Source organism: Pungitius pungitius, chromosome 19 (assembly GCF_949316345.1).
Source record: "Pungitius pungitius chromosome 19, fPunPun2.1, whole genome shotgun sequence".
Taxonomy (NCBI): domain Eukaryota; kingdom Metazoa; phylum Chordata; class Actinopteri; order Perciformes; family Gasterosteidae; genus Pungitius; species Pungitius pungitius.
This window is the reverse complement of record NC_084918.1, coordinates 13,296,391-13,321,290: the sequence shown is the minus strand read 5'-3', so window position 1 is coordinate 13,321,290 and position 24,900 is coordinate 13,296,391. Positions and strand designations below refer to the sequence as shown.

Sequence of the window (24,900 nt, the reverse complement as noted above, 5' to 3'; positions counted from 1 at the left end):
TGAGGATAGGAGTACTTTTAAACTCCAGGGTTCACTTTGACTCACCGTTATCACAGGGCGAAGGAGGCCCTCTATCATCCAGGTCATCAGCAGACGACATGGTGCCCGTTGAGGGTGTTCTGGGTAATCTCCTCTTGAAGTCTCCTGAGCAGTAAGGCAGGATACACAAGTAAGTCCACATCCTTACTGTTAGATTGTTCTACTTTTTTTCTGTCGTCTCATGTGGACCACAGTACAGTGCTGGGGCTCAGGTGGAGAACTACTGAGAGGTGGACTGGGACAGCTTCCCCGAATTTAAAGTGCCGAGAGAAAAGGCGTGGCACACCTCATGTTGGTGATAATGCAATTATCAGCAGAGGAATGTTGGTGATTCACACCTCATTATTGCCATTATTTACAATAGTTGGTGGACTTTCTAATGAACCCAATAGATTCTTGATGAATTGCTAATTGTGCATGGTCAATCAACTATTCCCTCCTAGCAGAGGACAATCCTTATTGCTCTGGTAAACTAGGAAATCCTTTCATTGAATTTTGTGTAGAAATTAAAAAATAATAATAATAAAGTGTATCTTTCAATGTCAGCTGTGAAAGCACACCTGATAAGGGAACACTTAAAACTACATGAACAGATGCTCTATTTGGTTAAACATCTCCTCTTCAAACACTTGGGAGGAAAACTCGACACATCCGGATTTTTAGGAAGCAGATTTGTCCAAGATCATTAAACGTCTGTGGCACATAAAACATGTTGCACAGCAACAGAGGCAACATTGAAAAAACTCTGCACCAAGACTCGTATTTCATGTGTCTGCATGCGGCGTAGAGGAGCAGAGTTGCTTACTGTCCAACAAAGAGGCACCACCGTCAGTGGGATAACACTGGGTGTTTTGGTCCTTGCATGCAATGATTTAGTAAAAAGCAGTTATGAATCTTGGAAAGCTATCAAGAAATACAAATCCCAAACATCGTGCATGTGATTGAAGCCAAAACTCCGTAAACAAGCAACATGCATATTAAAAGAATATATTGAAAAACATGATAAGTCATTAGTTTCAATTGAACGATTAACCAAAATATCAGTTTGAGGTCCACTTTAAGTCAAAGCGTCCGTCTTGAATGGCCCTACCTGGGCTCGCAGTGGGCGAGTCCATCGAGCGGGACTCACTGCTCCCTCCAGCACTTTCCGAGTCGCTGCACATACCTCCACCGTGGCTGGCCGAGGCCCAGGGACGAAACGAGGCCTGAGTCCGAAGTGCTGGGTAGAGATGAATTACACTTTTAATGGACAATATTACAACAACCTCCCGGAGTACAAGACAGAACACATAATATGAATGTCCCCAAATCTAGGGTTTCCAGTTTATATTATAAATTACTTAGGAAGCATGACGTTTAAGTCATTACTGGACTTTGTTTCAGTTGATCATTTTCATTGATCCATTTTCAATAATTGGTTTTTGTGGTTACAAGCCTTCGTCAACAATGAATTGGTAGATGCCAAAATATCAAATTTGATGACTGTTAAATCTCAGAAATCTTTGGCCATGTAGAATATATTTTCTGGGCCTGTTCTTCTATAGACCCTCTAAAACCAAACATAACAACAGGTACCTAATTCAAAGAAGAGAAACACTCTATATTTTTGAAGGAGGACGCTTAATGTAGGACCGACGTACCTTGAATGTCAGTGCTGCTGTTGGACTGCCTTTCAGCAATCTTGGCATGCTGGGCAGTGATAGGACTTTCCATGTCATCTGCACCGAGGAGATCAGAGGTCACAGACGCCTGTGACAGGTTACTGTGGGACGAGTGGCTGCCGCTTAGTAAGCGCTTGCTGAACAGCATCCTTGGGAGGAAAATTACGGGAGGTAAACCATTATGCTACTATACCATTTGGGACATTCTTCATGGAATAATGCTAAGTATAAGAATTTATATTAGACAAGTTAAGTCTATTTGATGTATGTAGCCCGAAAGAGGTGAAAGATTGAAAGATTGCCCCCTATTTTCTTACGGTTTTCTGTTAAAGAATATGACATTTCACAACATCCTCATTTAGGATTCAAAATAATACAGCTTGGAATTGTTGTCTTGCAATTCGATCAGTCTCTTTAAGTTAGATCAAGTTAGAATGAAATTCCTTTCCCTGCGGGATTAAATTGCCAGTATTTCCGAAATCCGTCAGTACTCGTCAAAGTACTGAATAACAATATGAGATGAGCCCCACCTCAGAAAGCAGTTAATCTGTATGTAACGATGATTAGCTGATGGGCTTGTGAATGGCCGATGTGCAATCCAGGGCAGGCATTGTTAAAAAAGTGTCCCAATGTTTCTCACAATATACAGTATGTGGGTCAGGGGTCTAAAATTAACTTTCTGAAAACCAATGCTGTGTGTGTGGATGTGTGTGTGTGTGTGTGTGTGTGTGTGTGTGTGTGTGTGTGTGTATCGAAGTTTAATTTCCTCTCAAGCAAGCTGAATTCTTTTTGATCAGAGTAATCAGACTTGAAGGGTTAGGGGAGAAAACTAAGAAGAACAAAGCACTCTCTTATTTTCATTAGTGTGTGTGTGTGTGTGTGTGTGTGTGTGTGTGTGTGCGTGCGTGAGACAGAGAGGGACTTTGAGAGAGAGAGAGAGATCACTCGCCTGTGATAACTCACTCAAAAGGAAACAAACGTACATTTTTAACCCAGTACCACAAGAACAGGGCACTTAGAAATACCCAAATGTAAACACTGTTTTCAATGGTTATTCGGTAATAATGTTGTGTATTTAACTTGAAAGCTACTGAAAACTTTCACAGAGATTAAGCTAAACTGATGGCCCACTGCTCCTCTCTCCCGTGACCACGGTCATTTCCCCAGGAAGCCCCGGCCAACCCGATTGTTTTACGCTTTCCAAAACAAGCTCTCTCACTCATTCACTCCACCTCCCACCAGTGAGGGCAACAGTATCACAGGCTACTGTGATTTCACTGCATCATCAAAATCTTGTTTACCATTTTTTTCAGTTTTAAGCTGTTTGGGATAAAAATATTTACATTTTAAATTGAGACGATGTTCAAATTACCTAAATAAAATTGACTTGAACTGTCAAGCACTCTGTGAGTTTAAATATATAATAGATGTATTTGTATTAATAAACAATACATATATTGTACATCTACCTACTCTAGAATATGAGGGGAGTTCTCAAAGTCAAAGACAAAAAAAAAAAGCAATCTTGACTATTTGCTATCTACTATTACTGAACCCACTCAACACGACTCACGCTGTGCTGTGTGTGACGGCCGAATCAAAGGAGTGGGACTCGAGGCGAGGCCCATCCGTGGGCAGACCCCTGACGAAGTCGATGTAGCGCTGGCCCGGCTCGTACTGTTTGGCATTTTCACACAGACTCTGGTGGTTGACAGGAAGGGACACAACCTGGGCCTGCTGGAGCTGGAACCAATTGACGGACACCTGAAAGGAGGAACGTGCAACATCAGCGCGAGCACGAGGTAATATGTGCCACCACATTAGTCCGTCCAAGATAAGATGATTTCGCTTATTCAACTTGTTGTAAGAAAACTGTAAAAACAACGTTTGTGATGAACATTTTCAGTAAAGTGGAACTTACGGCCTTGAGGGTGAGGTCGCACTGGGAGACCATCTCTCGGATCTGAGTGATGATCTCGCTCTTGGCGTTGGTCAGATCGACTCTCTTGTCCCCAACATCGATCTGACATGCTTTGCAGTGCTCCCTGGCCTCATCAGCCTTCAACAGAAAGGAAGCGATTCATCCAATTCTCAACTCTATGGCTGATCACTTTAATACGATTTGACTTCAGCCAGTTTGAGTGACAACTGCTGTAAGTCACATGGTCCAAAACAAAACCAAGAAATTACCAAAAGACCTCTGGAATCAACAGTTCATCTTTAGCGCCGAAGGAAAACAAATCCCCAGATTCTGATTCTGTGCTGAGATCCATTCATTTACACGGTTTTGTTGTTTGTTGCTAAAAACAAGCTGATAGTGAGGTCAAAAGTATTGCAATAGCTTTTATAGAACTGTGACCCGGATTGCAATGATTGTGTGTACTAGAATAATGCGACTGGGTTTGTCCGTGGTCGGGGCGGCCTGATTCGTGGCAACAGCATTACATGTTGGAACTTGGCCCAGAGTCCTCGTTATGACCTTCCGCCTATGTCGGTATCTCTGCTTTCAACGTGGAATGAATTCAACAAAGAACAGCCAAACAGGAATATGTGTGTAGTACTCGGGTTCCTAGTTTGTGTGCGCAGTAAAATTGACTTTTTAAACGCCAAACAATGCTAACAAACAAATGCTTAACAAATAAAATCAGAAACAGCATTTTTAAAGAAGCCTATAGGGCCGTTTTTTGCAGAGCCACAGGTCAAAGGGAGGAGCTGCACCTTCTGCTGGGCCTCCTCCTCCAGCCTGCGCCTCTTCTCCAGCTGTTTGACCGCCGCTGCTCCTCCTGCTGCTCCTCCCATCTGCTCCTCCTCTAGGCGGCTGGTGGACACCTTGGCCTTCTCATACTCCTCCTGCCGCTGGACCTGCAGCAGCCGCGCCTTCTTCAGAGCACTGTCCGCCTCATTCTGGAGAAACACACGCGTTAAGTTAACTCATTTAATGTTAAATAGTAACCAATGCCAGTCCTGCACAGTTGTTGAGTCTTATTACATTGGCTGATGATGCTGATTCAGTAGAACTGTGGATTGTCTGCATGCATATGCTAAGTTGAGCGATTTCAAGTGTTTGCTTGGAGCGAGCCCCTGGGTCAGGGGAACATTTGGGGTTTTGTGTGCGTCTGTGTGTGGCCCTATTCAGAATGCAGCCATCATGGCAATCAACTCACCATTTTCTTTTGCTCCCTCTGCCACTGCTCCTTGACCTCTTTTCGTAGTTTGTCCAGCTCATTCTTTCTGGCCAGAAGCGGCTGGAAAGAAACACATAACCCCCCAAAACGAAGAGAGAGTCAGTCTTTTCTCTTTTTTCCATTATACAACCTGGACACGCCCCAGTTCAGATATGCAGCTTTTGCCTTGATGGATTACCCGTATGAATTTGTTGCTTTGGAGTACTGCTGCAGTGTGAAGTACCAGCTGGCTGTATTCAATGTCATTTTTGAAGGCAGCCATGTAGATCTCACGAAAAGGCATAAATTCCTGAAATGCGAAGGATAAGGTTTTTAAATTGGTGCCTAATCGCTAGAAAGCAGAAGCAAACCTGATCAAATGACCTGCATTACCCACTCACCTGTTGACTTGCAAGCGTCTTGGCAGATTCTGCCATTTTGGCGTAACTCTTTGCGCACTCAATGTCTGTAAATAGACACATGGACACGTTTAGTTGAATTTCACGACATCCACGGGCATACAAATGGTCAACTGCGCGTGCGCATTCTATGCCTTCAGCTAAAGCCCCGCTGACGTATTCATTTGTGGAGTTAACTGGAAATGATTTAAGCACATCATTTCCCTGAGTCACGATAAGAGTCTTAATAATTATTTGGTAGCTAAACCATTGAGCAACGTTGACGTCTTAACATGTACGTTTGCCCAATCACAAATGTCCTGTACGGCTCAACAGGGCGCTTTGTGCCACTGTGTTGACTGTCCAAGCATTAGCCGGAGACCATTCATTAACCAGAGAGCCGGACAAAAGCCCTCACAGGTCACACTTAACTTTGAGCTTGGATAAGAAGTCCAGCTCAGATGATGGAGAACTATTTCTCAAGAAGTTTTGCCCTAATTAATCCACACATTTGTGGCTCTGGGGCAAGGATAAAGGGATAGTTGTTGCTTTTTGAAGCTGGGTTGAGGTATGCATTCGTGGATGGTGCTAGGGAGATTAGAGAAATTGGCAGGAGCAGCCGCAAAGGTACGTTTAGAATATTCTCACTACTTTATCTTGCAGGAAGCCCTTCCAGACGGGGAACATAAGTAGCTATTGATTCTCTCTTAAAGCCACCAGACACAGGTGGTGCAAAATCAGCAATATATTCAATATATTAGTTTTTTTTCCATTGTCTGTATAATTACTGAAAGTAAACTCCCGGTAGAAATAGTGCAACCTCAGAATCAGGTGTTCATGGTGCAGAATGCAACACGTGCAATTTTAAACTAGAAGAATGTTACTACACTCATAAAAGGAAAGTGACATCACATTTACCTTGTACAAAAAGGCATACATGACAGCTACCAACTCACCCGTGCTGAGACGCTTCTCGACCCACGCCAGCAGCTCTTTGGTGTACTTGGACCAGGCCTTAGCGTAGAGCAGCGCTGACTCCACGCCGGTGTCCAGCCGCTGGAGCGTCCGGTCCACCTCTTCTGCCCGAACCGGCTGGGACGGCCCTGTGAAAACCACCGCGTCCCCTTTAGGTATGTTGGAAAACATGACCGCCAAGCGCACATCACCACTGGTGTGTCAGCAGCGCTTTTGCAGAGCAGCGGCAGTCTACTGAGGCCGTGTGTTTCAGAGATCCGTCTTACCTGGCTGATCATCTTTCTCTGGGCCGGATCCTCCAGATTCCAAACAGAGGTTCTCAAAAGACTGAAAAACACGCAGATTACAAAAAAAAAAAGAAAAAATCAAATATGGGGAGGATTCATTTCCTGCTCCAAGCACGATATGCTGTGCTAACATACTTTAAACAACTCTTATCAGAACCATGATTTCCTCCTGAGAGCTGTTTTGAAACCCACAACAGGAAAACAACAATGCATGGCATCAATTCATCATTTGTAGCTCGACCACTTTGGAAACGTGCGTCAGACAGGAGGCGCTCACTTAACCCCTGAACTCTGAACTCAAAACTATTTCGCGTGACAATTTAGGGGCAGTGGGCCACATCCGGGCTTTCATGGAAAAGTAAATTAACTGACAATAAATGTTGGTTTTAAGTAGTGTAGCCACAATATATTATAATCGGCCCATGAGTAATGAGGCCAAGTCGAGTGCTGATGGGTGGGTATTAATCATTTCTGATAACTTATGGTGAGATAACGTTTGTTTAGGTGTAGATTGGGTACTTACCCTGCTTCTCTTAGTCAGGGGGAGCCCCAACACCGATCCATTCTCTACATCTCCCATAAGGAAGTCAGACACTCTGAAGGAAAACGGACACAAAAATCAATAAACTCAGTTGAGAAAGTATCAATTTGAATATAGTGCAACTCTATAGCCTCCTTAGATCTCCACTACTTAATACTTAATACTTTTGTAGTTCGCAATGAAAAACCTCTGCTTATAAAAGGTTGAGTTTCACGTCCTATCCAAAATGACATTTTAATCTGGATCTTTAAGCGAGCAAATCATCTGAGAATTAGGGGGCAACTAATTCATTTAGAAACCTTGCCTTTGATAAAGCATGAAAGCACAGGTGGGCTGCAGTTTGACTGAGTAAGAACGCCCACAGAAGTGAAGTAAGCCCTGGGAACTTAAATCCCCCTCGTGACACAATACTTACACATTGCCAAAGGTGAACGCCAATGTGTCAATAGCAGCGTAGATCTCTCCGAAAAGCTTCTGTTTGTTCTCCTCGTTCACCTCCTTAAAATTCACCCCTGTGGAATAGTGAATACGTGGGTTTAGTAGGTGGCAAACCCAAGGCAGACATTCTGAAGACATCTTGCTGTGTTGCAAGTCTAAACCTCATGGTTCATGATGCATGACGTCAATAAAAAATTTCTTCCAATCAGGATTGAATCTCGATACCTCAAATGTACAGACATTTTACAATTGACAATCCCCTAGAGACCTCCAAAAACAACTTTGTGACATAAAATAAGAAAAGATAAGCGACTGCAAGTGTATGTGTGTGTCTGTAATCGGGAAAGGCAGTAGCTTCCTGCTGGAAGTCTAAACACGGTAACAACTCTAGACAGACTGGGGGAAAAAACACCAGGGTAAATACGGCTGTAATCAGTCTTCACAATAAACTTCCTGTCCTGACCGAGCAGAGAGAAAATAAACGAGGAGAGAGATGCTCAGAAAAAGTGCCCAAACACCGAGCATTAAATCAGTGATGTCACAGACCACTCTGCTGCCTCCATGATTTCCTTTCCTTTCCTTTCCAATAGAACAATGGAGATTTCTAGAGTTCAAAAGACCTCGGTAGACCTGTTGGAAAACCTGCCGTCTTCAGTAGGCTTAGCTTCAACTTCTTCTCAAGATGCTTTCAGCTGAGAAACATCAAGCTGGGAGAGTCCACCTCCAACTTATCTTGAATAGTTCAAATATTTGGGGCAGACTGCTCCTAACAGCATCAGCGCTTAAAATCTGCACTCCTTAGCAGAGTCCTTGGAAGAGAAAAGGCGACTGGCTATCACACAACAAGAAGCATCCTCACTTAAAAGCATCAAATCCAGGTCGGAAAGAGTTTTATCCTGTGCCACAAATGGAAAAACTACCACTTACCCACCTCAAGACTTTTGGATTAACAAAAACAAGCCGCCTCAATCTTAACACTGAGGGGATTCTCTCTCCAAGAAGTTTTTCTGCCACAAGGTTTGCGGTTCCTCTATCCATCAAAAGCAGCAATCGACATAAATAAATCAAATAAATCCGGTGTAAAAATTCTTCACTCAGGGAGCACAGGAAAGGTCAACATCATGTCAGAAAGGAGCCAAAACGATCCTAAAAAAGGAGGCCAAGCGTCCGAGGGGCCCCATCCCAGCTACGCTAGCCACCACCATTCCCAGCACACAACTCTCTCCTGTGCGGTTTCATGTCCTCCTCTTCTGTCCGACCCCTACCCCCAACAGGACATCCTGAGGCTTGCTGGAATACAATGCTCAGGCCCCAGCCAGTGGTCCAAACGTGGAAGTTACATCATCGGGGAAAAATGGTATTGTTTCAGTGGAAAAGCACAACACTCTCGAAAGCGCTCGTCAGCTGCATGGTCCTGCGCAGAGTTGAGGTGCAGGAGGAGCCTCCCCCTCCGATGAAGAACAATGTAGTTGCAACAGCAACTTGGGACTGGGTATGAAGTGTCACAGGAGGGTGGACGTGATAAAACTTCCTCTAGCGTTACGGTGCACCTTGGAATGCGATGAAGAAAAAATGCAATACAGAAAGGAGAAGAAAATGCATTGGTGCACGTTTAATCTTAAACATTACAGTCACATCGGAACCAAACAACCTCCTGATCACATGACACACGTCCGCGAACACTTCACATCATCACGTTGTGTGACACCGACCAGCTTTAAGATTTGGCTCTGAAAAACATTGGGGAGGACATCTGATATCAGCGTGTCACTGTGTGAGGGTCGAGAAAGAAGCGGTTTGGGCCCCCCTGTGGCGGAAATGACGTCATGGCATGCTTCAACTGCACAGAATTATGAAAAGACTACATGATTACAAGTAAATAGAGTGTTTCCTCTTGGGGGGAGGAGGGAGGGGTACGCAGAGATCAGTGGATAATTGTAAATGTGAAGGAAAAAAAAAATGTATTTAATGGTAAGGAAAAAACACTTACCATGATTTATCTCAAGCACAACCAGTTACTATTATTATGACAAATGACAAAGAATAGCAAAAAAAATGCACTCTACTCAATTCATTAGTTTGTCAAAGCGCTCTGAACAAAAGATTTTACAGCTATGAAGCTGTCAACTGTAGGGCTTCTTTATTGAAAATTCCATTCTCTTATCCATCAACGCGTTTGAAAAGGCACACAAATACTCATGTTACTGCACAACATTGCATGCATGTAATAATGGTTTGCGGCACACATGCCTGCACACACACCCATGTGTGAGGACCTATTCAAAATATGTCAGTAAAGGTGAGCTTGATTCGTTCACAGAGCCTCTTCAGGCTTTGTTCTCTTCAACTTGTCACCATTCCTCGTCGAGTGAAAGCACTTCAAAAAGCTCCTTTATGCCCTTCTTTGCGATGCAAATTAAGACGAGGTACACTCTGGGGATTCTTGTGTGGCGGCCAAGTTAAGAATTGACCCTACGGGCCAGATGATAATCTCTGAGAATGAGAGATTGAATGGGATTCCTTGCTGTAGTCCCCTCTGGACTGGCAGACAAAGCACGGCGGGACCCCCGCCTCTCGCTGCCTTTTCAGTGCTAGGCTTACTCCCAAATATTATTTTTCTTACTCTCTGCATGGGGTTTGAAACGCATGCTAATACCTTCCGAGCACTTGGGTGACTCCTGAAGGGTTGCATTGCTTTGAAGGTGTAAGAAAAACTGTCCAGAAACCCTCTGAACCAGGATCCATTTGAGACTTGGGAAAAGAGCGTGTGAGAGGGAGGACACTCTAATCGTGAATGTCCAGGAGAGAAAACTGCCATGCGAGTAAAGGGGGGGGGGGGGGGGGGGGTTAGATAAGCAGAGACAGAAAGCAGACCGAAGGGAGCGTGGAGGAGTGGCTGATATGTTTTACAGGAAAGTTGGGTGTTTTTAAGAGAGATCGGGTCTTCACGGCTCACCTTTGACCGTAGCAATGACGATGCCAGCTGTGCTGAGGATGTCCACCGAGTTGAGGCTCTGGTGTTTGCCGATTATGAACTTCAGGACTCGCAGCAGCTCCCCAAGACGCTCGTGCGCCGCCTGATGGAGGCAGTCCTGGTGCTCTGGAAAGTCAGAAGGGGGAACAGTTTAATGCATCCGACGCACTCGTTTATCTTGTACTAAGCGCAGTGTGGCTGTCGATTAACCCTTTAACGCGATGGAATTTGCGAAGTCAAAACATCGCCTGAGAGTGTCCGGTGGATGGGAAGCACTGCCATCGTACCAACAGGTACTATATCATCCTCCATCAGACTGGATAACCTTTGACCCCGTGAGATGATAAGAGATCAGTGTTGTCCAGTGTTTGCAGATTTGTTATGCTGAACAGGCCATAGAGGCCCTTCGATGTACTTCTTCCTGTAATGAGCTCCGTCTTCGGTCTAATAAATTATGGACTTTCAACGTTGAAGCTCAACGACGACTCATGCGCTATAAAACTTGAGCCGCCCAAACCTTGAACCCAGCTATTTAGAACCCTCCTTGGTGTACATGAACGGTGCGACCTCACTGGAAAAAAGGATGACTACATGACATTCCGGCTTCGTTGGTTCAAAGAGGGTCCGTGTCCGTGTCGGACTGCTTTATGGCGCGGCTGTGCAGACAGATGGTAGCGAGGGCGGAGGGATTGCACACAACTCAGCAGACCGACACAAAGAACAGTGCATAGCTAAACATGACCTACCGTGCACTGTCTGCAATTAGCTGCGGGATAATTAGTTAATCAATGGAAAATTGGGAGCTCAGGTATGCGGTTGTTCGGACGCTTTAAAAATGAGTCACCACCATTTACAAAAGGGACAAAAGGGACTCTATCAGCGACTTTGATAATGTGCTCTTGACATTGTCTGGCAATGAGGTCATGAATGAGGAAAGCAGAAACTAGTACCTGCACGATGACTCTTATTATTAGAGATATACTGCAGCAGTACGGAGTACTGCAGAGTAGTGTCACAGGGGTGTGACACAGCTTTACACAAAAGCAAACCGGAGACACACAAGTGGACAATTTAGGCATTTTGACGCATGTTCTGGTCTTATCCGTAATATTACTGAATACACAGTAAGCGGCTCTGGAGTTTGTTTGTCATGCTTTGAATGCGATTAGCATCGTTATGTGTATGAAAGACTTTATTCTTCAATAAGAATAATAATAAGAATAATAAAATTTAACATTTTGGTAAACAGAAAAAGGTAAAACAGAAAATACACACACACACACACACACACACTCATAATGGGTACAGGCAGTCAAAGCCACTTTTTGTGCTGACGATCACCCCTGGATTACCCCTTTATGGTAGGGGGATCAAGACTTTAGCTGCCTCCCATTTTGTCTTTTATTCATTAGCCCTCTTTTTTGGAGTGGGACAAATAGTGCCGCCAGTGGGGCTAATAATGCGTTGGTTGTGTGGCCGCCATGACAATGCTGGCCCGGAAATCCAGCCAACTGATCTGCAAGTGACCAGCAGGTCACAAGTTCAAATTTGACCAACATGTCACAACAAAAAGCAAACCACCAGCGTGCAGGCCAAGTTGAAGAGAACCCCCCCCCCCCCAAACTGTCAACACGTCGCTGTAGCGCAAAATACTGACGCGTCATCTGCTTCGATGTTTCAACTTTCTCATCGCTCCATGGCAGGCACGCCTCCGTTTCCTCGCATTGAATGAGACTGTGAATGATAATGTGCCTAACAGCCATACGTGCTGCTGCTCTACGGAGAACCTCAATGCATTCAGCCAGCGCTCCAATGCAAATCAACAATGGGCCACTTAACATAAAGCCAGAGAGCTGGAGTGTTTGGGCAAGGTGCAAAAACATTAAGCACCTGTTAAAGATCTACACACAAACACACCCATCGGGGGGAATAAAACCCCAGGACACAAAAATAATGAAATAAGACGAGCACAAATCCCTGACTGTTCCACGAAACACATGACGTGCCCCATGCCAATGTGCCCTGTTGCCTCTAGCTTGCCAAAAGCTTCAGGACCTGGAGAATCCTATCCTTCACCATAGCAACCATTTTCATCCATCTTCATCAGATGTCACGCGCAGCTCCTTGCAGCGCCAAAGATCTGGTGGTTTGTGATGATGAAAACCTCTCATGCTTTTGTTTAAGCTGCCCAACTCCCCACGAGGCAGGAAAAAGGCGAGCTGTGTGCTTCTGGCACAGCCACACGTGAAATGGAGACTCAAAACAGCTATACAATCACCGCACATGGGCGTACAGAGAAGGTCACTGCTCTCGGTTGGTTGCTTGGATTACTATGTACAGATTCAGCCATTCAGCAAAGGGATTTGGTGGTGGTATGACATGTACTCTTGTATTCAGTTCCCAAAACAAAAGCTTTTGAAAGGGTTTTTTTTAAAATGTACAAAAACTTGAAGTAAAACACACACATTAGCAGATTCTTGCTTAATGAAAAAACAAAAAAACTTAAAAATATATTTCAGACAAATTCTTCCTTTAACTTCCCGTTTTTGTAGTGTTTACTGTAACCGAACCAGTCTTCCCACAGCCCCATGTAGAGACCTGGACCCACAATACTTTGATAAGGGTCAAAGTTTACAATGAGCCGCTTCAACCCTTAAGCCCTTAATTGGTCCTGGTCAGTTCAGATCCCATTTATGGACATTATCCTTTCAATGACAAACACACACAAAGGCCAAAACCATCCCTACATAGCCTGCACACCGCATTCATGGGCCGAGTAACTGAATCCAGAGTCCTGGGGGCATCAGGCCATCAGGACAAGTCTAAACTATGAATGCCCACGAGACACAGAGTCTTCCTTTGCGAAGCTCCATGGGCTCCAGCCTTCAATGGCGGTTGTGTGGCCTATTGGACCATCCTAAATGAAGGCTAATTAGCAGGACATTATGGCTGCGTCGGCCAGCCCAGCAGGACACGGGATAATGTACAGAGACGGATGATTTAACCCTTCGACTGCCAGTCTGCACCAGACACAAAGAGAAGAACACTTGTTCCCACCAGGGAGGGACAGTTAGAAGGACATCCGACTAGTGCAATGTTTCAGCAGCGGTATTGCCATGTAAGACATGGGAAAATGGGTTTTGAAAGAAAAAAAATGAATGGAAAAAGATGCAATGACGGAAGATGTTTTTCAATTGGCAAATCCAGGAATCTGAAATGAGGAAAACAAACAAGCTGCTGGGAAGATTCTTCTGTTTTCCCAGGGGAAGACCACTGAGACTTTTGTATTAGGACATGTTTAAGTGCCGAAAACTCACTATTGTCCCTGGGGCCACTAGCAAACAGTGGGCTGGTCGCCTCATTGGCCCGCCACATGAAGCATTTATTGAACAATAAATCACAACGGCAGCTTTTCACTTTTCACGGGAAAGAGGGACCGGAGTGTGTGTGCGTTCCTGTGTGTGTGTGTGTGTATGTGCGCGTTTTTGTCAATGTGTGATGGTAGGAGTGATAGGGGAGGAGTTTGGGTAGGGATGGGCGGTGGGAGGGGGCCCGGGGAGAATTCGGGGTAGTACGCTCCCTTGGGATTTGTCCCAATTCTACCCCTTCACCCCACATCCCTGCTGCAGTGGGGGGTTATGAGAGAACGAGCGAGTGAGAGACATTCCTGGGCATAATAAGCCCTGCTGAATGAAGGCTACAGAGGGATCAGACCTGATGAGAAGGAGGCCGCGGATCAGGAGCTGCCAGTAAGACACTGCCAGGTTTTTACTTCATTAGCGTCATGGAAACCCAACATTCCAGCCTCTTGTTTGGGAATGGGGACGGGAGTCGCGGGAGCGTGGGCCGCAGGGGGATCCATAATGAAAACACTGTCGGATCACTCACCATCGAGATGACAATACCAAAACATTTTGATGCTCTTCTAGAGCTTGTTATGGAGCTGCTGATGAACCCAGATAAGGCCACAGACTCACCAGGGTTGATTGAGTCTACGCAGCGCGTGGGGAGAAACCTGGAGACATAGTCAACTTTATCTTTGGTATCCCGCCCAAGTACAGGGCTTTCTGCAGGTCCAATGTTAACCTGCGCGGTGGATGCGCTGGTCCAATAGAAGCACACGTTTAAACCAAGTTGAATGTACTGGTGTCCGCCAAGGGGGCCAATTCTGACATGCAGTACACGCAATACTCAAAAGGTACTGCATAGTAAATGTTATAAGGCAATACTTGTACGATCTGTACTCGGCTGGGTTTAACTTGTGCAAATGTTTTGCATTGAGTGCAGATTGTTAAATTGAATGGGATTTGTTGCAATGTAATGTGAAAAAGTATTGTAACATTGAGCAACTGGCCACAAAGTGCAGGGCACCATAAAATAGTCAGAGCGTTTTTGGTTATTGGGAAGAAAAATGCCATTGTGTTTACTTGATGTGCACCATCACTTTGGAAAGTAGGCATCTCTGACAATTTACACTGCGATAGGACACAATGACATGACTTGGCAGCATTCCTTTCGCTCCGACCCTAGCTATGCTCAGTCGTGCATTGCAAATCACGGGAGCAATGTATTATCTATGCCTCAAAACATTTGGGGTGCTTATTTTCACAAAGCAAGTGAGAAATCACTAAACATGTCACAACAGGGTCTGCAGCGGTCCGATCAAATGGAAGAGGGGGCTAAAGAGGATGTGGGACAGGCTGGCCAATGACCAATGTCCATCAAAACCTCTCGGTGCGTCCACCACCATTCCAGCTACTCCAGAACGCTGTACTAGTAGTAATAGTTGTTTCAAAGAAATTGTGCATTGCTCAAAAGCTATGGTATAGGTCGGTTTCAAAAGAGATGCAACCTAATGCTTCATTTAATCACTTGACTCAATAACCTTGTCTTTGTTCCAACAGGCCAGGGGGAAATGCTACATTCTTTCATTTTACCCACTCACCAGTACCACGTAAAAATCCCTCACTGCTCCAATCCAAAACTGACCTATTCTCCCCTGACTGTGGAGGGGGGCTCGCAAAATTGGTGCACTTAACCTTTAACACTTGGGCAGGGTCAGTGCAATGGGTGGCCCATACATCCCGTGATACCACCCTCCTCCTCCTCCTCCTCCTCCTCCTCCTCCAACACACTTCCTGTGGTCAGCGGCCCTGGTCCACCTCTGTCGACAGCCCACCAGCGGCCCGCTCTGCGGATTAGCAGATTACACGCAGCTGGGAAAAGGCAGGAGAACTCTGCCCTCACAGACTTCTATGCTCACGCCACAGCATTCCCTGTTGCTTCACCTTTGAAGCTCCTCTTCCCGTGACTGCATGCACAAAGAGCTGGCGTTTAAAAAAAAAAAAAAAAAAAGGGCCCTAGGCTAGACACACAGCACCTTCCACCTAGGCGGGGGGGGGGGGGGGGGGGGGGGGGGCTTTTATGTTTCCACTCGGCAGGCCACTGCCTTTGTGAAGCGTGTTAGCGGTTAGCTTAGGGGACCAAAAGTAAATTAAAGATGACACATAATGGAGGCTGAAAATAAGAAATGCTGTGACTTTAAAACTAGAGTTCTAGAGCGGAACAGCACTTTGATACATCCAGTAATGAAGATTCAATAACACATTGACAATCGTTGTTCCAAGATCTCATTCTAGTCAAGTTTACACTTGGATATTTTCTTGTATTAAGTTTTTTTTCTTCCATTGGAATGAGTGCGGAGTGATTCATTTGTTTATCCTCCTCTTTCATTTATCTTGGGAACTGTCTGTCACAATGAGGAAAGACAGGCAACCCCTCTGTCTGGATATCGCCCCCACATCACCACCATCACCGCTGCGCCTACTGTTGATGCAAACCTCTGAAGGTTAGCATTCCAACCATGCTTCCTTTAGGAGAAACTGCAAATCCCCCCCCCCACCCTCCCCCCCAACGCACAGCCTGGAGCTGGCAGCCGGACTGGTCAGGCTTTAGGCTGAAGAGACGTCTGTTGTAACGTAGGCAAAGGACCATCCGCCTGGCCACAGAGGTGGGAGGTGGAAGAGCTGTCAAACAAGTACAAAGATGGGCCCCTATACCTGTCAAGAGGCAGAGCTGGGAGGTGAGGGGGGCTGAGGGGGGGGTGAGGGGGGGGGGGGGACAAGAGGACACCGTTTAGCTTCACTTGCATCCTAATCCTGAGAGAACTGGCTTTGTGCGATAGAAAAGGTACTCTCGTAACTGTCAAGGTGCCTCGTTTACAAAGGAAAGGGAATGGGGACAGAGTACGGTACGCGTTACGGGTAGATTTAATTAGGTTACATTAAACAGCTGGAGCGGGGTTTAGAAGGGAGTTCTGAGGGGGCACTGCAGGTCGACACCTGGGAAGCCTGTCAAAGGTACCAAACATCTAAAGCCATGAGCCCTTTCTCCATTCATTGCTAGTTCATCAAATATGCTGACTGAGCAGCTCCTGGGTTCTGTGCTTACAATTGGTTAGATGAAAAGAGAGGGTTAGAATCTGGCTAGAATCACCCCTCCGACAGGTCCACTTTCCTCGCTTGCCCTTTTTGCAGCTCGATGTGGCCTAATTGGACTCCAAATGGTCCTGGCTCTGCTTCACGCTCAGTCTGTCTACCTCCATATCAAACAGGGGCACTGTTCTTTTCACTGAGCGGCACAACTGGGCTCCTAAACTTACAGAATGTTATGGACAAAGACAGCGGCCGGTCAGCCTGCCCTCTCTCCACCCTCCACTCCACCGGCCTCTAACGAGTTATGAGCCGTACCCGGGAGGAGGCGGACACGGGCATGTGGGTAAAGAGGCCCCGAGGTTTGCTCTGGGCCAAAAAAACAAGGCAACCATGCCTAGAATAGCCCCTTGCTAAACAAAATATGACTAACTATTTCCCATAACCTCACTCCAAAGCTGGTGAACACAGAGACTGGGGTGTAAACACAGGTATGGCGGCGCTACTTGGCCGAGTGGTTTTCTCTGTGACGGGAGCATGACCTACGCCTCACCGCTCACCACATGCATCTAGAAAAACACACACTTAAGGTGCTTCTGGATAAAAAGGGAGGACTTCGTACATGACAAAATCCAGAAAATCTCTCTGCTGCGGTAATACAACCACATGTGGGAGATGAATTATAACCTGCTTGGTGAAGTTCAACACAATTAGCATCGGCGGAAAAATGAACATGATCGGGGGTTCTCGTAAAGTTATATTTGTTACCTTTTCTTTTGTTGTGATACGATCTTTGATACAATCCGGACCGGAATATTTGTGGCACCACTAATGTTTAATGTCCTGTACTTTATCTACAGTAAATACGCGTATATGATATGTGATGTTGGCCGAACAAGAGCCAGAGCAGCACATTTGAATTGTTTGTTTCATTTAAGATCCAAATATTTTAGCTTAGTTGAGGTTTTAACTACCAGAAGAAAATGTACTTTTGATGATAAATGACTAATGATAAATGAGTCATCAAATATCCCAATCATTGTCAATCAAGTCAATTAAGGCCATTTCACAAGCAGTGCATTCCTACCAGTGCAGGATGTCAAATGAATGCTGCCTTGTATAATCCTGGAGGACTTTAATCCAATGCAGGGCTAAAGGCTACAGATTCAAGGGCCATTTAATCTTCCTCAGAGGATAGATTTGCCATCTTTGTTTCAAAGCCTTAATCCAAGAGGAAGAGGGGAGGTCTTCTGATCGCACAACTAAATGGATGACGGTTAAATCTGCCATAACCCAACACTGGGAAGGCTTCCAGATTGAATATCCCTGATACTTCACAGAGGCTTGCAAGACTGAGCTTGAAAAAAAAACCCAAAAAAGCAGCACAGCGCCTAATCAGAGCCCCCCCCACCGGTCCTGGGCTTCTCATTTGTAGTGTGGGAATCGTGAGGCTTCATCTCAGTGTGTGGCCGACATCGACAGCCTCCCGGCCCATAACCGTAAATCTTACCAAAAGAGAGAAACACACACACCCAGAGGGAGCTCACTTGGGTTACAACGTGAAAACAACGTGCAAATCTTCAAGTGCAGTCGGGCCATTAAACTTGACACGTCAACATGGTTTCGCCACCTGCGTGCAGTGTGGCATAATTGTATGCATTGTGCGTTGCTGAAAGAGAGATTATCGACTACACTTTATGATTGCACGGTTGCTCCCGAGGGTCAGAGCGGATTAATGGACCTGCCATATGTCACAATACTCTTGTTCTTTAACGCCGCATCCCACGAGTGTTGAGACAATGGCGGTGCTTTAAAAAAAAAAAACATGGATCTGCCCAAAATAATTAAGGTAATGTAATAAATCCCTGTTAGGCCGCTTAGCCGGCAGGATAAGTGTACAGAGTATGATTAAATCGAGGCTTCCAAAGCGAAGCCATGTAACTTGATCTTCAAGAGAAGAAGAAGAAGAAGAAGCGCAGAAGGCTCGTTGCCTTGTGCTCGAGGTAATTTACAGGGGCTTTAAATACGAGCGCAGTAAAAAGAACCATAAAAGGAACTTTTTGGAGGCAAGAAGTAGCTGGCGATGCTTTACAGTGGATCCCAGACGCAGTGGGACCGACTGTCTAAACAGAGCACAGTTACAGCCGTTAACAAGGCCCGGACTGGTTGATGAAAAGCCCGAGCGGGGCTAATTTTAGGGCGGTATTTCACAAGGGGTGATTTAGGAAACAAATCGCCAAAATAGCATGTAGGCATTCTCTCTGAGGACCCGGACAAGGATCGCTTTCCCACAAAGCTTTTGCATCTTTGCCCGAACACTCAATGAGAAAAGGCGCTTATTTCCCACGGCATATTCCAACAAAAGGCACAGCGATGACCCCCAAAAAGAGTCAAGTGCAGCTCAACATGGACGCAGTCACGGTAACATTTACTGCCAATCATCTCAGGATTAAGAAACATTTCTTCTCTCTACCACAGCATTGTAAGCCCATGAAGTGGTTTGTGTATTGAAAGTGAAGAACATGATTTAGTAGGAACCTGTTAATCATTTAAAACAACACAGAACCCTGCATTCATAAAGCCGTACTGATTTACTGGGGACACTCCAGTGCTTTATGACGCAAAGTAAGACACAGCTGACATAAGTAGGAGTCATACCTTGCCAAACCCCAACTATTCAGGAGTTCCGCTGCGAGGAAAATAAGAAATAAGACCGGTTTTCTACACATAACCGAGGAACTCAAAACACAACTCTCAACGTCAAACCGGCAGCGTGCTTTTCAAGCCGAGGGTGGATGTTTGAGCTGTACGTGGGAGAGGCGACTGAGTGAGGGAGGGAGGGAGGGAGGGAGGGAGGGAGGGAGGGAGGGAGAGAGGAAACAGCTGGCTCGGCACTGAGATTTGACCCTATTCCCAACTATTTCCTTCCTTATTTGACTTGACTGACTCACATGTTCATTGGTGTCATTCCTGAGCGAGCTGACGCGCTAAAGGATTCGTCTTGGCTGATGACACACCTGTACCCAGCAACAATGACAGCCAGATGTTTATTACGCGGATCTCCCGATGCTTCAGAGGACCCGTTCACCTCCGACAACAAAGGCCGCCGGCGCGTCCTTGGCGGCTCCCCGGAGCGTCCTCGGCGACCCGATCCCCTTCAACGACAACCTCGCGGGCCGCGACCTTTGGGAGCAGTCTGGATGTCCGTCACGTGAGAGACGATTCCTTCTCAAACTAAAAAAACTAAATGAAACAAACAAATATCCAGCCATGCGTCACTGCCTCCAACCGCCAATAAGCAGCAACAGCATTTAAGCCTCCATTTAAGGTTCATGCCCAGTGCTGCTGCCCCCCCCCCTCGGGAGACAATCCCAACAGGCCGCAGCTATTCTTGACTTGGGAAAGTATCATTTCGGCGAAAGCTGCCAATGCTGGTCTGCAGGGGGGGGGGGGGCGTCTGACTCGACTCACATCATTGACCGTGAATGCAGCCGCTGTGCGAGGGGGGGGGGGGTGCTGAATATTGCTCTCGGAGGGGAGCCCGACCGGGCTGACCCTCGGCGGAGGCGCTGTCCGACCAATTGAAATCCACGGGTCTGGATGCGAGGATCCAGCGTGTCCACGACGTCCACGCCGTCACTCAGAGACACAGCGACCTCTTTGCTCCTCAGAGGACGGGGGGGGGTTTCCCCCAGATCTGCCCTTTCCTGTCCTTAGGCAAAACAAGCCGTCCAATGGGAACACTCCGCTTTACCGGGCTTGTGTGCAGTCGACAGTCTTGAGTCTATTTATTTTAGCCCATGTAGGCCGACATGTTCTAAAGTTTTATGTCACTGTTTTTTTTGCACAAGGATTATAAACCGGTTTCCTGATGACAGGCAGCGAGGGAAAAGTCTCTAGTATGTCAGCTATGCAGCCTTAGTACAAAACAAGAACGAGACGGCGGCAACCAAACAGGTAAAGAATAAAAACGGTATCTTTGGCCCACTAGGAGTCCAACGTGGAGCCGTGAAAGTGGGGTGTGTTTCTCGCTCAGATTTAACCCCGCCCCTAATGCCGCAGACGCGGATCTCTGCCACGTGATGACGTTCTGCTTTGATCCTCGGGGGAGGGGGGGGGGGGGGGGCTGACAGGTCACCAAAAAAAAGTCTCTGGAGCTATAAAAAAAAAAAAAACTAACGGAGCCCGCAGCTCTTCTCTGTGATGTCACATGTCTAGCCGGGTCAAACACCTTTACTGACCTCTCCACACACAATGCCCTGGAATCCTTCTTTCAGGGCTTGGAAGTCACAGCACAGTGGTAAGTGGAGGGGGGGGGGGGAGGGGGGGGGTACCACTCGCAATGCATGCATCTTGGCCTGATCTTATTCAGACCTGCCTCACACAAACATACACGGCGCCACAGACAGGATTGGTATTATTCACCGTTTTATTCTGCCGAAAAAGCTTTGGGAGGTCAAAGTTCCTTCTCATGTACCATTTAAAACGTCTTTTCGGGTTCATTTACTCTTTGACGGATCTGCCTCCGTTGATCTAAGAAGAATATTGACCTTTCCTACCGTGCAGAAATGCATCGGGAGCGGGGCCTTTCAGAGGGACCCGTCCTGCTGATGCCTCTGATACCAACCGAGCAGAAGCAAACATGAGATAAGGCCGGTTGACTGACCGCGCAGCCAAGGACGCGGCGACAGAGAACAAACCAGGTGGACGGAGCGGGGAGTTTACACAGGAGGGGACTGGCAGCTGTGTACCCCGTACCACCCCCCCCCCCCTCTCGCTGCACCGCCACAAGTCCACATCGTAGGAGACGTTCACATCCAGTTCATGAGTCAGAAGTAATTCCCACAAAGCAGATGGGGGGGGGGGGGGGCGTGTTTAAGCACACAGATGTTTTCATGTCATCACAAGAATGAAAAACCTGCTGCGACAAACGAAAGAGTGGAAAAACAGGACGGGATGTCACACACGACACCACGTTCGTCCCCGAGGCCGAACGTACCTTTGGAGAGGAAAACCTCTTTGAGTTGCAGCAGCACGTCAGCGAACTTGCGCACGTCGCTGACCAGCTGCATGATGTAGATCGGGTCCGAGGCGGGCGCATCCGGGCTGTCGGGGCTCCCCGAGCCGACCTTGGAGACCCAGGGGCCCGCGCCGCCGGGGCCCGAGGAACCCGAGCTGGAGTTGGAGAGCCGGGGGCCGAGAGAGAGTTTGGTCCCTCCGCCGACGTTGTTGTTGTTGGTGCCGCCGCCGCCTCCTCCTCCTGATCCACCGCCAGAACTCTGCCGCAGCATGGCGGCCAGCATGTCTCGTTGGTCCGGGGGCGGGGGGGGGGCCCTTCGGCCTGGAGACCGTTATCCTGCAGCTGAGCTCCCGTCTCTCACACCCAGCAGCAGCGCACCACAACACGGAGGAAAGCGCCTGCCAAAAGAGAGACGAGACCATTTCAACAAAATATATATAGCCTATATTTATGTATATAAATCTATGGGGGGGGGGGGGGGACCCATGAGGTGTCACAGTTGGCATTGTACCGTTTGGATGTGTGAGGTGATACAGACAAGCTGCTGCTGTGGTGCAAAACAAGTCTCGGCTTTCTTGACCTTAATACAATAATGATACCAATTACAACCCCAAACACAACCTGCCCGACAAAACCAGTCTTTAAACGTGGAGGTATCCATCAGTTAAACTGGGCCAATGTTTTGGCTTTTAAATACATGATCTTTTAATGTGACATTTGAAGGAGCCACGAACTGAAGCCAGAATGAGTTCAACGCAAATTGATCTTGCATTTTTCCCCCATTTGATCTGCTTCTAAATCAATGTGCACATGTTGAATAAAGAACATCAGACTGCTGCTCGAAAAACCCAGAAATGTGATCTTGGTTTTTTTTTGTTGTTGAATACAACAAGACGACCTTAATCCTCACTAAACCCACCAGATTATTAAGGTTTTGGGGCATGAAACGTCCTCTTTTGCCACCAGTGACCCCGCTCGCTCGCGGTCTACGTTTCCCTTTGCGTTTAAAGTCAAACCTGAACTTTGGAGGCTTGGTGGCAGGAATACACGCGCCGTGTAATTCACTTAAACCGAAATGCCGTGTAAAGCGGAAAGAGACGCGTGGAAGTAATTACGCCTCAGTAACAACAAGGCAGCGCTTTAAAGCTACTAAACGTGAACGCGCTTCTGCCGAGTGTCGCTGTGTGAAAAGTCACCTCCTCTGTGCTCATCAAAACAAACGTCGGCTTCAGAAACAAAAACAATTGGTAACAAGTCATGAGATGACATCACCCACCTGCCGCCGGACCTTGAAACATTTCCGCCTGGAAAAATTCTAAAGGCAAAACTTTTTCAAAAAGAGACCAAATATTCCACTGGGTCTGCGCTGTCCTCGCGCCCCGCCGGATGAACCGCTCGCTGTCTGCTCAGCTCCGCCGGGTTGAATCGCCTCCTCTCCCCACGTGATGTAGGCGGTGACTTGTGATTGGCGACGGCCGGGGCGTGTGCGTGAGTGTCCGTGGGCGTGTGTAGTAGCGTGAATGGGTGTACGCGTGAGTTGCGGGGATTTCTTCGGTGCCGCGTCCTCGGATAAAAACAGGTGTCTGCGGTTTTAGTGTCAAGCTCACCCTTGATGCGGCGTTAGACATCCGGTTATGGCTTTCAAAATAAATAGCCATTAACGTTGCCATACATTTGTTGACATGACCATACGTGTGAAAAACTTTCCCAAATAACGGTCCTTACACCCACTTTAATTTATTTTAACCTGAAACGGCAGAATTGATACACCAATATGTATTCAGTAGCCTGATCACCAGTGGCTTTACCTCACAGAGATAGAGATGCATAAACTACTTGTGTGGGGATTGCTTTGGTTGTAAATCCCCAGCGTAGCAAGAAGAATAGCACTGCCATCCATGTCTTACATCTGCGATATACAGTACAGATGTATCTAGCAATGAAAAATGCGAAGATACTGATGCTAATCTTGTCAGGTCGGGTTTGATGAGCAGGAAGAATGGCGTTCACTGTCGCTCCTGGAAAAATGTCATCTTGTTCATTTTTTGAGTGATTATTCACAACTGTTTACATTTATTTATAAGAAAGGTAATAAACAACTAGGGAGAATAGTTTGCGCCTTTAGACAAAATCACCTGCTTTAGTCGCGCTGTATCAAACACGATTGTGAAATATTTAGTGTTTGCTGCCCTCCAATGGCCAATGGGTGGAACCGCAGTCTGTTATATTAACCAAGCTAGCGCTAATGTGGCCATACCATAAGCAATAAAACCTCCGGTAAATATTTTCAAAATACAGTTAGCAAACTGAAGGAATCACCTCGGAAATTAACAAATAAACGACGTTATTTGCTTCTAATCTGTGGTCACAGTTAGAAAATATAAATATATATATATTGTTTATATTGTAGCGATATATATATATATATATATATGATGCATTATATTTTCACTTTGTTTTTATTTCAATGAAACAATATGATCATTTAAATTAGACCAATATGCAGATCTGAAACGGTTAACACTGACTTGTAGGGGTATAGTGAGTACATATACTACAATAATAATTAGTTAATAATAAATAATTAATAGAATAACACGTTGGACAGCATAGCCACAGTCGTGCAATGTATGTTAATGATCATAAAATGATATTTGTAGTCAAATTATTCTACCTTTTCCGGTGTACTTTTCAGAACAAAACTGTAGATATGGTTCGACCGAGAGGCTTTTAATTCACCACGAGAAAGATGGAGTGATGGCATCAACTACAAAGTGTCAATACAGTAGTAAAGCGAAAATAGATTAGTAAATTGGGCACCAGAATGGCCCTTTTGACTAAAACATTATTATAGATTATAGGGTTAACGGTGCAGTTTCAGTGCCACTAATAGACAATAGACAGCCTTTTTTTGAAGCAAGTTTGTATATATATACGTACATATATATATATATATATATATATATATATAT

At 46.1% G+C, this 24,900-nt stretch overlaps 1 protein-coding gene across 4 annotated transcripts in view; it reads right to left on the bottom strand.

Annotated features, from left to right (window-relative positions):
• Positions 1-23,509, bottom strand: part of arhgap29a (Rho GTPase activating protein 29a) — a 28,351-nt gene extending 4,842 nt beyond the window's left edge. For 2 of the 4 annotated variants that reach the window (XM_037455304.2, XM_037455303.2), the window contains exons 1-16: positions 23,205-23,509; positions 21,908-22,326; positions 10,460-10,603; positions 7,481-7,577; positions 7,048-7,120; positions 6,504-6,564; positions 6,219-6,365; positions 5,266-5,330; positions 5,064-5,174; positions 4,865-4,945; positions 4,419-4,604; positions 3,622-3,759; positions 3,274-3,464; positions 1,680-1,849; positions 1,130-1,258; positions 46-144 (exon numbers count right to left, since the gene is read on the bottom strand). In XM_037455304.2, coding sequence (XP_037311201.2) covers positions 46-144; positions 1,130-1,258; positions 1,680-1,849; positions 3,274-3,464; positions 3,622-3,759; positions 4,419-4,604; positions 4,865-4,945; positions 5,064-5,174; positions 5,266-5,330; positions 6,219-6,365; positions 6,504-6,564; positions 7,048-7,120; positions 7,481-7,577; positions 10,460-10,603; positions 21,908-22,211 — 1,996 coding nt within the window. In that variant the 5' untranslated portion in view covers positions 22,212-22,326; positions 23,205-23,509. Of the gene's footprint in view, positions 1-45; positions 145-1,129; positions 1,259-1,679; positions 1,850-3,273; positions 3,465-3,621; positions 3,760-4,418; positions 4,605-4,864; positions 4,946-5,063; positions 5,175-5,265; positions 5,331-6,218; positions 6,366-6,503; positions 6,565-7,047; positions 7,121-7,480; positions 7,578-8,430; positions 9,522-10,459; positions 10,604-21,907; positions 22,327-23,204 lie in introns of those variants that run through there. The other 2 variants (XM_037455306.2, XM_037455305.2) reach the window with 2 other exon arrangements.
• Between the last annotated feature and the right edge of the window lie 1,391 nt (positions 23,510-24,900).